At 40.9% G+C, this 15590-nt stretch overlaps 1 protein-coding gene across 3 annotated transcripts in view; it reads left to right on the forward strand.

Annotated features, from left to right (window-relative positions):
- Positions 1-548: 548 nt before the first annotated feature.
- The window catches only part of dclk1a (doublecortin-like kinase 1a), a 433299-nt gene continuing 418257 nt past the window's right edge, over positions 549-15590 (forward strand). For 2 of the 3 annotated variants that reach the window (XM_051926741.1, XM_028799297.2), the window contains exons 1-2: positions 705-923; positions 1703-2102. In XM_051926741.1, coding sequence (XP_051782701.1) covers positions 1721-2102 — 382 coding nt within the window. In that variant the 5' untranslated portion in view covers positions 705-923; positions 1703-1720. Of the gene's footprint in view, positions 924-1702; positions 2103-15590 lie in introns of all 3 variants that reach the window. The other variant, XM_051926745.1, reaches the window with a different exon arrangement.

Genomic DNA, 15590 nt, shown 5'->3' on the forward strand with positions numbered 1-15590 from the left:
CCCGGTGGTCCCCAAGGTATCCAGCAGGGCTGTGTATACAAACTACAAGGTCCATAAGGCCCTGCTGGACTTCGGGGAACCTCCATGCTGTTGGGAGGGCTCCACCTGGCGGCCTGGAGGTGTGGGCCGGAATCTTTAGCAGGCCATCCATCACAATGCATATACATACACATACACATATATATGTGTACGTGTGTTTATAGAATTTAAATATGCACACGTGTATGTAGATATAATTTACATGAATGTACTGCATGCATGGATTTAGGCTGTGTCTGCAAAGAGTTTGCATGCTATGCTGTGTAGAGTATATGGCCTTATACTTTAAGAATAGTTTGAAGATGAAGATGAGCACTTACGTGCAGTAGACACCTGACAGATGAGAATTCGTCTACTGTTTAAATTGCGTAGCCACGGAGCGTGGTCGCTGGCGGGGTCACGACTTATCTAGCTGTTTTAAAAGCAGGATAAGCACTTTTTTTCGTTCTGTAATGGGAGAGCATCCCAAGAGGACAGCGAGGGTTCGTGTTCGGAAAGTCTGCGTTGAAGGGGCTGCATTTGAATGAGGGAAGGACCAATGTCTTTAATGTCTTCAGTACCTCCGTAGCAGAAGAAAGCAGCTGCAGCAGACTTTCCATCTCCTGCGCCCGCTCTCTCTCTCTCTCTCTCTCTCTCTCTCTCTCTCTCTCTCTCTCACTCGCTCTCTCTCTCTCTGTCGCTCACGCACACACACACACGCGCAGGGAGGCAGGGAGCCCGAAGACATAACAAAGACGACCGGCTTTAGCTGCACTGACACACTCTTAAAATACAGCAGAGGGAGGATTCCTTGTGAGCTGAAAAACGCCGAAACAGGAGACAGGGAGACGTCGCGGTGATCCGGCTGAACACTCGAGTGCTGCTCTGTGTCTGCAATTCTAGAGGTGAGAACTGCGCGGCTTGAAAGGCGTTGCGGCTCGCTTTTCAAAATGTAAAGACATCGGGGGTGTAATATTTTCGATTTCTTCCAAATTACCTACATCTGAGCGCTTCTGTATTTGTCTTTAATAGGAAACACCATCCATCAGGCTGCCTAAACTGGCTTTGTTAATTCTGACTCTCGATGTATTTATTAATAACAGCCGAGCCCTTAAAGTGAGGAAATAACGGTGATTGATGGAACAAAATCACATTGAATTATGAAAATATATGATATAAGCACAATTGAATTGCACGCTTTTTTTAAATGGCATGTCTTACAGTGAAGCTTATTTCTGCTCCTTCGCGATTTCATTACAATTTGCTAAAAATTACGCTGTGTTCGTGTAAGAACAATGGGGCTACAGAAAAAAAAAAGTCGAGCGAAACGTTTGCTTGTATCATTGGTGAAATGATTAGATAATTGTAAAGATAACGTTTAAATTCAGATACCCAAACCCACTGAGCAGATGTTCTGGGCCGGCGTGCAAGCCAACGTGATCGTCTGCTGCCTTTGCTCCTGGCCTCGGTTTTATTCTAAGGCTTCCGTTAGCATCACGAATGGTGGCAGTCCATCCATCTACAGTTCAAGAAAAAGGCAATTATTCTACCTACTTTTCAGTTTTAAATTATAGGAGTGTCGTTTGTGTTCTTATGTAAATTTGCACCGCATTACACTCACTTCGTTAACTATCCAGAGTATTTTTTATTGCTATTATATATGCATATTGTTTCTTGTTTCTAGTCTATCCATAAATCTACGATGATGTCTTTTGGGAGAGACCTGGAGTTTGAACACTTTGACGAGCGTGACAAAGCGCAAAGGTACAATCGCGGCGGCTCCCGTGCCAATGGCTTGCCCAGCCCGACTCACAGCGCCCACTGCAGCCTCTACCGGACCCGCACCCTGCAGGCGCTCAGTTCCGAGAAGAAAGCTAAGAAGGTGCGCTTCTACCGCAATGGGGACCGCTACTTTAAAGGAATCGTATACGCCATTTCTCCGGATCGTTTTCGATCGTTTGAGGCTTTGCTGGCGGATCTCACCCGGTCACTGTCAGACAACGTGAATCTACCGCAGGGAGTGAGGACCATCTACACTTTGGATGGCATCAGGAAAATCATGACTCTGGACCAGCTGGTTGAAGGTACGTGAAAATAAAAAAATAATAAAAAAAAAAAACAGGTTTACAGTATTTTGCATGACTGGTTTGCTAAAAAAGCTCTTCTTTGTGACGGAAACAATTCGACACGTCCGATGCCATTTTTACTGCTAACTTTTTAGTGGGATTTACACATTTTAAAGACAATCCAGTAAATAAAAGCAGCACCACTTATGAGACAACTTCAAAATTCAGTGAGATTGACACGAATATGCACATCCCACGGGAAAGCGTTTAAGTCAATGCAGGCACGTCAGCGCATTTCCAGAGACAGAAATGCCGACGACACAACGTGCTGTCTAAAGGTAAATAATGCTATTTTCTACTCACAATTGCCAAAATATTTTTTTTACTACATTTCCTATTTCCATATGTAAGGTCTAATTGACCGCAAGTCATCTGTATTTGGTAATAGTTGTCAAAAGAAAATTGACCACACACAGCAGTTCGTCTTATATGCTCAATTATTGTAGTCAGATCGTATGTGATTGAATTTGATATAAGCTACCGAATTCTATGAAACACTACATTTAATATGTTATAGGCCTACCAGTCACTAACACGCAATGGGTGCTTGTACAGTATTTAGAGCAAAGAAGAAGAAGATGAACACAAGAAATGCTGGTAATTTAGAGTATGGGCCATTTGTCTAATAGCTAAAAGCTTTCAATATTTGAGCCTCCCAGAAGGTTTTTTTTGTACTTTAAGATGCTCAGAACTAAAGAATGCACTGAAACAAATATTTATGGATAGGAGGAAATGTAAAATAGTCATGAAGTATTAATCACATTGGTTTTTCCTGGCAAACTTTGTGCCATATATTGTGTCTTAATTTGTGGGATTAATAATGATGTACAGTATTTTGAATTGCCTATGATAAGTGTGGATTCTAGGGGGCACCTCAGAGCCCCAACCACCAGACACAGGGTAAAATAAAATAATATTTATTTTCTAATCATACCTTAACATTGTACAAGGCAGTCCAACACAATATACTAAACACTTCTGTCTCCTTCCACAACAAACTCTGCTTCACCCACCTCCTCCTGATTCAGACCCTGAGGTAGTGGAGGCGCCCTCTTTTATGCTGGAGTGCTTGCGGTGCTATGACGCTGCCTAAAGGAAGCACTTCCGAATCCTGAGGAAGTTCACCATAATAGGGATATCCAGTCTTCACAGCACCCAGAGAAAACCCAACATATACAGCAAGTAACTGGGCCCCTATCAGAGGAGCACTGCCACCTCTCACATTGGGGAATGAACTGCTCATAAAATCCCTCCGTCCCTCTTCCATCCATTATTAGTTCCTCCTGACTGGGATAGAAATCGGTGATCCTCCCTGCTGGATTGCACCTCCATACTTGTCCTTCCATTATGTCTGGGTAGGCAGTTATCCTCAATAACAGATGGGATGCCAGTCCATCCGCTCCCACACTTACATCAGCATCACTATGTATTTCAGCAAAGAACCCCATGACAGAGTTTAAAGTTTGGGATAGTTACATTTGTTTTGCATAGTGCTTTTCTAGACACTGAAAGTGCTTTACATAGACAATGGGGAGCCAGTTCAACCACCAGCAGTGTGTAGAATCCACCTGGGTGATGAGATGACACATATTAGCTATTAGGTGGCAAAGGGATAAGAGAGATGGTCAGCCAGTTAGATGCAGGGGATAATTAGGGGGCCAGCATGGATGTTGGCGATCATAACGTCTGAAGTCATCAGGCTTGTCATCGGACTTCCTTCCCTTAGGTGGATCATCTTCCAAATGAGTCGTCACCTTCAGGGAGCGCCCTGTTTTTATAGCTCCTGGATAGTAAGGGACGGGGTTAGTTGTCCTCACTGGGCGGGTACTCCAAGCTGCAGGTGGAGAAGGAGACAAGGTGGTTAGTATTCATGGCCCATGGTGTCCTGGGGTGGTAGTGCTTACTTTTGATGAGCTGGGAAGGTGATGACAGTATTAAACACTTATACAGTGCATCCGGAAAGTATTCACAGCACATCACTTTTTCCACATTTTGTTATGTTACAGCCTTATTCCAAAATGGATTTAATTCATTTTTTCCCTCAGAATTCTGCACACAACACCCCATAATGACAATGTGAAAAAAGTTTACTTGAGGTTTTTGCAAATTTATTAAAAATAAAAAAACTGAGAAAGCACATGTACATAAGTATTCACAGCCTTTGCTCAATACTTTGTCGATGCACCTTTGGCAGCAATTACAGCCTCAAGTCTTGTTGAATATGATGCCACAAGCTTGGCACACCTATCCTTGGCCAGTTTCGCCCATTCCTCTTTGCAGCACCTCTCAAGCTCCGTCAGGTTGGATGGGAAGCGTCGGTGCACAGCCATTTTAAGATCTCTCCAGAGATGTTCAATCAGATTCAAGTCTGGGCTCTGGCTGGGCCACTCAAGGACATTCACAGAGTTGTCCTGAAGCCACTCCTTTGATATCTTGGCTGTGTGCTTAGGGTCGTTGTCCTGCTGAAAGATGAACCATCGCCCGAGTCTGAGGTCAAGAGCTCTCTGGAGCAGGTTTTCAGGATGTCTCTGTACATTGCTGCAGTCATCTTTCCCTTTATCCTGACTAGTCTCCCAGTCCCTGCCACTGAAAAACATCCCCACAGCATGATGCTGCCACCACCATGCTTCACTGTAGGGATGGTATTGGCCAGGTGATGAGCGGTGCCTGGTTTCCTCCAAACGTGACGCCTGGCATTCACACCAAAGAGCTCAATCTTTGTCTCATCAGACCAGAGAATTTTCTTTCTTATGGTCTGAAAGTCCTTCAGGTGCCTTTTGGCAAACTCCAAGCGGGCTGCCATGTGCCTTTTACTAAGGAGTGGCTTCCGTCTGGCCACTCTACCATACAGGCCTGATTGGTGGATTGCTGCAGAGATGGTTGTCCTTCTGGAAGGTTCTCCTCTCTCCACAGAGGACCTCTGGAGCTCTGTCAGAGTGACCACCGAATTCTTGGTCACCTCCCTGACTAAGGCTCCTCTCCCCTGATCGTTCAGATGGCTGGCCAGCTCTAGGAAGAGTCCTGGTGGTTTCGAACTTCTTCCACTTACGGATGATGGAAGCCACTGTGCTCATTGGGACCTTCGAAGCAGCAGAAATGTTTCTGTAACCTTCCCCAGATTTGTGCCTCGAGACAATCCTGTCGCAGAGGTCTACAGACAATTCCTTTGATTTCATGCCTGGTTTGTGCTCTGACATGAACTGTCAACTGTGGGACCTTGTATAGACAGGTGTGTGCCTTTCCAAATCATGTCCAGTCAACTGAATTTACCACAGGTGGACTCCAATTAAGCTGCAGAAACATCTCAAGGATGATCAGGGGAAACAGGATGCACCTGAGCTCAATTTTGAGCTTCATGGCAAAGGCGGTGAATACTTATGTACGTGTGCTTTCTCAATTTTTTAATTTTTAAGAAATTTGCAAAAATCTCAAGTAAACTTTTTTCACGTTGTCATTATGGGGTGTTGTGTGTAGAATTCTGAGGAAAAAAAATGAATTTAATCCATTTTGGAATAAGGCTGTAACATAACAAAATGTGGAAAAAGTGATGCGCTGTGAATACTTTCCGGATGCACTGCATGTATAGCCGGGACATAATTCCAGATATTTTTCAGCATCTGCATGCACCTGAATCCTGAAAATCCAAATTTACAGATTTATATATTTATTTGTTACATGTCTGCCCCTTGTAAATGCTAAGGATTGTATTGCTGCTAATGTGAATTCGAGCTCTGCTAGTGTTTTATATGTTTTGACTTCTGCATGAGGACTGATTGTATTTAACGAATTCTGTTGGAAGCTTGGGATGACCGTCCAGAAGACTGGTAGGAAGTGATCCAAGAGGAAAGCTGCTTTATGTCAAGGTGCTAGTTTCCCATTATAAAATTCATACCTGTACTGAACAGTATTTATTATGGTATGTCATTGTATTCGTTTTTTTGTCACCCTTATTATTATTATTATATTTTACAATGTTGTGGTAATTCTTCAGTATGTATTATCCTGGTAAAAGAGCGTGAGAATGGATTCGGATGAATGTAAAACTGATTTAACAGGCTGGCCACTGTCTGACAGCTGTCGCCAAGAGTCACTGAGTGTTTTGACCAGTCACTGGAAATATTGTAAAAATAAAGTGTCTGTGTCTGACCAAAGCAAGATGTGTGTAATATACTTTGTTCCATTAACAGAAAATGTTTTAAAAGCCAGTTGTCTGCTAAGACGGCTTTGTGGTGAAGTTCTTGATACACAGCTCTGGGGTCCAATCCTGGCTCTTTCACTTTCTTTGTGGAATTCTCACATTCTTCGCTTAACGGTTTGAAAGGGTTTCCTGAGTAAACCAAAGACGCGACTTGTAATGGACTGGCATTCTGTCTTGTGTTGGTGCCTGCTGGGACAGACAGTCCGTTACACTGCAACCCTGTATTTGAATAAACATAATGGGAGAGACGTTAATGAACTTATCATTATGAATTGTCAATATTTGACCATGATTTTCTGCCTCAATGCAACATATGGGCTTATTTTAACTTTGCATGTGTTGTATTATTACTAAGGAATTAAAGCTTCAGAATTGCATAGTCAGGGAAAGAATATTTCCTTCAGGGACGCAGAGTTTCACATTTCACACTTGATGCTCGTATTTTGTCATCTCCTGTCACATCATAGCTCGGCTGCTGTATGGGCTGGAGGAGCTGTTGTTGGTGCTGAAACGGACAATGAAGCCGATATGGAGTATGGCAGAGCTCACTGACTTTAACAACTGGAGGAATATTGTAACTGTTAAAAATTTTTCATTAACTCTAAAAGTATTTTATGAGAATGAATTGCCTGTGACAATTTGTTGCTAGTGATAAATCATCCACTTGGGCTGTACTGTGTGTGTCTGTGAGGTTAAGTGACCGCCATGTACTAAGCACTCAGTTCAAAATATTTATTATAGAGATTTGATGGGTCATGTAAGTTCAGAGGTTTGGTGAACTTTTAGACATTAATTCATTTAGCGCAAAACAAATCAATCACTATTAAATTACACGTGGAACATTCACAACATGGCTCACCTTTTGTAATATGGAGTACATCATAACCTAGATATGTCCCAACCTGCAAGGATTTTCTTTCCAAGAATTTGAATTAATAATTTATCAGAAGAGGTTATCAATGTTTAAATAAACGGAATGGCTGTTTTGATTAAGCGTAAGCAGATTTATTTGATTTCTTTTTATGAAATAGGATGTTTAGTTTACATTAACAATAATGGGAGCCGTTGAATTCAGTGATGACAGAGTTGTGGTAATGGCTCTACACTCTTTTATTGACAGGAGAGGAGACAAGAGTTTAGAGAAAGATGTCCTGTTCGGAAACCTTGGAAAACACTGTCCAACCATAAGAACAATATGCCCTACACTCATAAAAATAAAGGCGCCAGAGTGGTTCTTCAGAGCGATGCCCTAGGACAGGGGTCCTCAATCACGGTCCTGGAGGGCCGCAGTGGCTGCAGGATTTGCTTCAACCCAGTTGCTTAATAAGAAGCACTTATTGCTCAAGTAACACTTCTGCTTCACTTTAGTTGTCTCACTCATTAAGATTTTGAACCCTTATTGCTTATTTTAGTCTTAAACAGCTGTGTTCTTGGTTTTTAATTGCTCCTTATTAGCAATAACATACAAATGACAAAAGAGACCAGCATTTCTCCATTTCACTTGTTACCCTTTACACCTGTGTGTATTTATCATGCACTATTGGGTTTAATTAAATACTTGGAAGGAAAGTGAAGAAGAAAAAGTGAAGGACTGAGAATTACTCCTCCGTTTTAGCCTTCAAATCATTTGGATGATATCCTTAGAAAGGGGAAGAAAGTCTACGATATGAGAATTACCTGACATAGCATAGTTAAAGCACTAACAAGCCATGAAATTAAATTATTGGCAAGAATTGCTTTCTGATTAAGCAACTGGGTTAGAACAAAAACCTGCAGCCACTGCAGCCGTCCAGGACTGTGATCGAGGACACCTGGTTTAGGGAAACCATTTGTGATTCCCAAAAGACCCATCCACATGAAGGTTCCAGAAAGACCCAAAGCAGACTCCTTACAGTAAATAACCATGAACAGATGAAGATGGTTAAGCTCAGGTTCTCTTAATCTGTTAGTGTCCTGCTAGGAAGCCTACCATACATTAAAGATTTCAGATTTTTTTTTGTAAATATTAGAAAAATTTTCAAAGCAGTAGGAACCGACTTCACATGCAAAGAACCCCTCGTAAAATGAAATGGTGCTTGGTGAAGCAATGGTTCTACAAGGAACCACACAACTCTGTAAAGAACCATAACGTACCATTAAAGAACCATTAAACACTCTTAGAAATAAAGCAGCCAGACTGGTTCTTCAGTGTGATGCCATAGGGGAACCATTTGTGATTCCCAAAAGACCCATCCATATGAAGGATGCAGAAAGAACCTTAATTTATTTAGCGGTGTAACAGGCTCCATACGGTGAATAAACATAAATACATGGTTTTTAAGTCCAAGTGTTCCTAATCTGTTAGTTTCCTGCTAGGCAGCCTACCAGGCATTAAAGGTTTCTGTTTTTTCTACATATTATAAGACACACTCTTAAACATAAAGGCACTTTACTGAGTTGTGTGGAAGCATTGCTTGACCAAGAATTGTTTGATTCAGTGAAGGGTTCTTTGAATAAGAAATTGAATCTTGAGCTTCGAAAAGGTTCCTATGTGGAAAGCCTGAAATGTTTCACATATTGTAGGCTGCTTAGCAGGATATAACAGATGAACTTGAAAGCTGAACTTTGTCTGTGTGATTGTATGCAGCAAGACTGCTTTTAAAATCAGGAAGCCATTGGTATTTCACAAGTGTGTTATCATCTGCTGTATTCATGGTAATTATAATTTATGGAACCTGTTACAAATCTGATATCGATAGAAATGTGTCTCAGTTAAGCTCCCTCAGACTACTCGAGAGTGAAGTTTTGTTAGTAGGTCCCATTAAAGAGTTGAATAAACACTTCATTGATGCTTTCTTAAGTGTTACAAAGACCCAAGAAAGTGTTTGTTAATTTCTTGTTCCATAATAGTAAACGAGTAATTGATGCATTTTTGCAGTACCTAAAGTAAAGTGTTATCTCGTTCTTTCCATCACTTGTTAATGCAGTCCCTCTTTTTTTTAATGTCACATTTCGCTTTCTCTTTGCAGTGTGGTGTAAGCATTATTGTTGATCGTCAAAATTTGGCAAAGCGTTTTTCACGGTGAATATGCTACGTTCACCTCTGTCCTTGTTTACCGAAAAACTTGGCTTAGACAAAACTTTTTTTCCAGTGCCCTATGAAACTTTGTGAAGCTAGTGTGCCATCACAGAGCTGTAGCAGCCAATGTTGGATGGGACAGTCTCTCGAGTATGTAACGCTGATCCTCGTAGTAGACAGAAAATGAAAATGTGTCAGTGTATTCATGTCTTAATGGTATTGTCTTTTTGTACAGTATAAACTTGTTTGTAACCTGTATCTAATGTGTGAGCCGACACCTTGGATAGTATTGCCCAGAGTGCTTTGCAGCTGATGTAAACAGAAAGGAGTGAAGAATTCACAAGCTTTAGTGTTGTGTTTATTTGGTAGTAGCAGCAGTGAACAAGCAGAAGCATCAGTGAAAAAGAAGTCTATTTGATACAAGAGAGGTGAGTACCTGCTGTTGAATCACTGGGGGACAAGTCATAGTGAATTCATGCTTCCTCTCTGCCACTGCCTGCTAGAATTTTACTATTCTGACATTTCATTCTATTTATTTTATCTCAGGCAGGCACAGACACATTGTGCTTACCACGGCTGTCTCACAGCTCAGGTCACATTTTTGCCCACAATAATCAGTTCAGCACAGTTGGCAGACACTTCTTTAACAAAAGCATTTATTTATATAGCACGTTTTCATACAAATGATGTACCTCAAAGTGCTTTACAAGATGAAGAAAGAAAAAGAAAAATATAAAAATAAGATTAGGCAATACTAAGTAACAAAGAATAAAGTAAGGTCTGATAGGGAGGACAGAAAAAAAACAAAAAACAACTCCAGATGGGCTGTTGAAAAAAAAAAAAAAACAAAATCTGCAGGGGTTCCAAGGCCATGAGACCACCCAGCCCCCACTGGGTATTCTACTTAACATCAATGATCTAAATCAGTCCTCATGGTTTTCAGACTTCACGTGGAAGAGTTTGATGATGATAATCATGTGGATATCTGGCCTTTAATCCATCAATGTAGGGACTGCATGGTGCTTTGATCGGGTGGTGACAGTGCAGATCAGCACCACAGAAAACTGGAGAAAGAACAGTAGAGAAAGTAGGGCTTAGTACGGATTGCAGAGCCATGATAAAAACGATGATTAAATGCATATATAGAATATCAGGGTTACACTAAAATCAAGCTATGAGAAAGCCAGGTTAAAATAATGAGTTTTTAGCAGATTTTTAAAATCCTCCACTGTATTAGCCTGGCGAATTCCTATCGGTAAACTATTCCAGATTTTAGGTGCCTAACAGCAGAAGGCTGCTTCACCACTTCTTTTAAGTTTAGCTCTTGGAATTATAAGCTGACACTCGTTTGAAGATCTAAGGTTACAATTTGGAGTGTAAGGTGAATGGCAATCTGAAATATAAGATGGAGCGAGATTATTTAAGGATTTGTAAACCATAAGCAGCATTTTAAAGTCAATTCTAAATGGCACAAGTAACCAGTGTAGTGACATCAAAACTGGAGAGATGTGCTCGGATTTTCTTTTTCTAGTTAAGATTCTAGCAGTTGCATTCTGCACTAGCTTTAACTGATTTTTGGGTGGTCCTGGGAGGAGTGCGTTACAGTAATCTAGTCGACTAAAAACAAAAGTGTGAACTAATTTTACCGCATCTTGCAATATTATAAGGGATCTCATTTTTGCTCTATTTCTTAAGTGTAAAAGTGCTGTCCTAGTAATCTGATTAATATGTGATTTAAAATTTAGGTCAGAGTCAATAAATACCCCTAAATTTTTTACCTTTGTCTTGACTTTTAAGCCTAATGCATCAAGTTTATTTCTAATATATTCATTATATCCATTTTTGCCAATCACTAAGATTTCTGTTTTCTCCTTATTTAGTTTGAGAAAATTACTACTCATCCATTCAGAAACATAAGTAAGACATTGTGTCAGTGAATCAAGAGTCGGGGTCATCAGGTGCTATTGATAAATACAGTTGTGTGTTGTCAGCATAGCTGCGGTAGCTCATGTTATGCGTTGAGTTAATCTGACCTAACGGAAGCGTGGAAATCGAAAAGAGCAGCGGACCCAGGATAGAGCCGTGTGGAACACCATATAGAACATCATGTAACTTCAAGTATAATTACCACAACTAACAAAGAATTTTCTACCTGTTAAGTAAGACTCAAACTAATTTAAGACACTGCCAGTGAGGCTCACCCACTGACTGAGGCAATTTCTAAGAATATTGTGATCAATGGTATCAAATGGGGCACTCAGATCTAAAAGGATGAGAACAGATAAATGGCCTCTGTCTGCATTTACCCACAAGTCATTTACTACTTTAACGAATGCAGTTTCTGTACTGTGATTTGTTCTAAAACCCGACTGAAATTTGTCAAGAACAGCATGTTTATTCAAGTGATCATTTAGCTGCATAACGACTGACTTTTCTAGGATTTTATTTAAGAAAGGCAGGTTAGAAATAGGTCTGCCATCTGGGACAATTAAAAGACCATTACAACATTAGAATCCACTCAAAACTAATTCAGTTTTTCCTTCCTCTCTGACTTCAATGCATTTCACTCAGTTTCACTCAGATTTTGCTGAATTCGAGGCGACGCAAACTACACAGGTTTTGCATATCACTAGTAAGCATTAACAGACCACATATCAAAACTCATGTTATTTAAGAAGTAAGTTCAGGGGAGGACCACTTTGCATTTTCAATTTTTTTTTCAATCTAATTTTTCAGAGTAAAACTGAATATTCCTGATTAGGACATCTAGTTTTAATTGTCTGATTTGTGGCCTAGCCCTCTGCTGTCAGATTCCCCTGAGGAATCAATACTTTTCAGTCTTACAATTCTTATGTCTGTACTTTGTGAAATAAAATACCTAAAATCTCCAGCAACACTTTTTTTTTATCATGGAAAGATGTTTTTGCATTTCACTTGTACCGGGTGACTTTCTTTGTGTTGTCTCCAAGTTGTCCCCATGTCCGTACCGCGTTTCCATCCACTTCTCAAGATAAGCATCTTACCTAAGTTGTCATTCCTTCATTGGCCCTGTGTGAGAGTGCAGGGCTGGCCTCCTACTGGTTTCTGCTTGATTCTACCAAGATAAGTTACTGACCCCCTCATCCTCCGTTGGATTATGGGATTTTCGGAAATGTTACATTATATTGCAATGTACACGTCGCCATCCATTTTTTATTGAAAAAGTCAGGATAAGATGAAATGTGATTCTGTCGTAAGTTATAATTATTTTCATTTACAGCTAAATGCCTGTTTCTGGACCTCTGTGGCCATCCTTTATACAAGCTAGCTGGCCACAGCAATTCCCAATGTGGACATCACAGAGTAGAAGAGACTTGCAGATTTTCCAGGATTCTCTTAGTAAATGTTCAGTCAAGTCTACAGCTGTGCTTTTTCCAATTACAGTGAATTTTTTCAAATTATCTTTTTCAAAGTCATTTTTATTCAGTGTGTTCACAGTTCCTGGGATGTGAATTCAATTCCCAGCTTGATAATTCAAGCATTCACTTTCTTTCATCTTCATAAGCTTTTTTTCCCATATACCAGAAATGTGCATATTAGTTTAAGTGGTGACACTAAATGTCTATGGAGTTTCATTACATTAAAGGTCCTCTGTGTCTGGTCAGGTAATGGATGGGGAGGTGGTGCAATGATTCAAGTAATTATGAGAGCTGTTCTCATAACACAGATAAACTATGTAAGGAAGGGCACAGCAAACTCTTTTTTCTTATATGATGCATTCCTTTAGTGTGGGTAGTGTCATCCATTACATGTTCTACAATTCTCTGATGGCCAGTGCGATTTTCTGTGTTGTGGTGTGTTGGACCAATAACGTCACTTAAAGAGTGGATCACTGAATCAGCAAATGAATTAATAAGCAGGTTCAGCTATGGGACACCTTCTTGTCCTGCTAGAAGTAGCAGTAGAAGAGAGAATGAGACAAAACTGATGGCCATTATGACCAATTCTGTGCATCCACTTTCTGATACACTAATACCAAGGACTTTCAGCAAACAAATTATTCAGCAGAAGTGTGTCGAGAAACGCTGCTGGGGCTCATTTATACTGTCAGGAATACGTCTGCATAATGTGTGGTGGATGAGTGGAGACGGGTCAATAAAACCGGAATAGATTGGGGTGCCAACATGGCCCACTTCATTTACTAACAAGTCCAAAAACACAATGAATGCTCAGTTTAGTGAAAACGATGAACAAAAGCAAGTGCCACATAGCCAAGTGGCCTCTAATTGTTTGGCTTTGCTGTTGGGTCCTTAAACTTGTAGCTGCTCTCTCTAGTCTGTTTCCACGATCAAATGTATTATTATTATTATCTCTTACATATATTTCTCTTCTGGTTCGTCCTGCTTCCACTTCAAAACCTGTCCCGCCCACACGCAGCCGACACAGCATTTCTCGATTCCTATTCGTCCTCTTCCAAACCCTTCCCCATGCTGCCTGTGGCCTCCTATACACCTTGCTATTTTCATTATACTGCGACGGTTGTTCCCTAAGCCTTTGTTATAAAATGAACGACAGTATCTTCTCTGTCGACGGGTTTTTGTACAATGTCATCTCTATTCCGGGATCCGGCAACTGCCTGATCCTATCAGTGGGTTATTTCTTGACACAAACGGTTGACGAAGGCAGTGCACTCTCACTACCGGTAAAGTAGCTTTACCACCTTTGCGGGAGCCACCTGTGTCTTTACAACAGCTTCTTACGCAGCAAACATCAGAAGCTAAAAATTATCGTGAACACATTTGAGAATACAACTCTTCTCTAGCGTTTGCTTCCATGGGTGCACAGATAACTCAACCTCCTGGCCACGAACCATACTGTTTTAAAATACACGGGTAAATTTATCACCAAATCTCTGCACTATACGCTAACACTTCTACCTCTCCAGGATATGGACAGTTGTGTGTTTTTGACACAGCGCAAGCTACTGAAGTACGCTTACAAAATAAAGCAAACTCTGCATGCAGCGAAAATTTACTTCTCCTGCTAGATTCCATGCTCAAAAGCATCAACCCCTTCGCTTAATCATACAAACACATGCATGAAATCGCTCAGTCCAATCCAACAGCATTTGTACGAATGGTTTTCAAGGAAAACCCTAGGCAGGATTTACGACGATACAGTATTCGGACATGTCACACTGATGTTGCAGTGATTTTCGTCAGAGAAGATGGCGAACCGCCTGCTGAAAGGGACATTTGCATCTATCCCATAGGCAACTCCTGTAAACAGATTTCCACGCTCAATATGAATTGCGATCCTATGGTTTACCCACTTTTACTCCCTTACGGAGACATTGGCTGGCACAAAGATTTACAACATGTTCCCGATAAAAGAACCCCCAAGCAAATAAGGCTTACTCAATGCCAATTTTATGCATACAGATTAGCAATGAGGAATACATTTAGTATTTTGCACTCCAGCGGCAAACTATTCCAACAGTACGTCGTAGATGCGTATCTTAAAACAGAGGGTGCTCATCTCAACTATCTCAGATTACATCAACAAGATCTTAGCGTGGAACAATACAAAGGACTATCAGACGCACTGCAAGCAAACGCTGAAAATAATAACGTACGTGTAGGCAAAATGATCATATTACCGTCCACATTTCCAGGAAGTCCAAGATACATGCAACAAAACTATCAGGATGCCATGGCCATAGTACGTAAATTCGGAAAGCCTGATTTATTTATCACTTTCACATGTAATCCTGCTTGGCCGGAAATTCTACATGCACTGTCGGATACCCAAAGACCAGATTACAGACCTGATACCAGTCTTCAGCCATGGTCAGTTCTATGTGGCTTTTTCTAGGGTTAGATCTTTCGACTCATTATCTGTTGTCTCCACCAAAACACCTATTCACAACTGCGTCTTTCAAGAAGTATTTATTTCTTCTTGATTTCTGAATTCCTTTCTCACCGTTTTCCGTTCCTATTTTTACACCGCCGTATGCGGTTATTATTATTATTATTAATAATGACGTCTCCTTGCGGCGGTTGTCCCTTTGAAACTCTGGGACCAGAAGGAGTCGGGGTCAGTTGCCTTCACTGGAACGGTTTCTCAAGACGATGGAGGAAGAAAATGACCTGAGTGTTAGCAACAGCACCCCCTTTTGGCCCAGGGTGGTATTACATACCCGGGAAGAGCT

The sequence above is a fragment of the Erpetoichthys calabaricus genome, chromosome 4 (genome assembly GCF_900747795.2).
Source record: "Erpetoichthys calabaricus chromosome 4, fErpCal1.3, whole genome shotgun sequence".
Classification (NCBI taxonomy): Eukaryota; Metazoa; Chordata; class Cladistia; order Polypteriformes; family Polypteridae; genus Erpetoichthys; species Erpetoichthys calabaricus.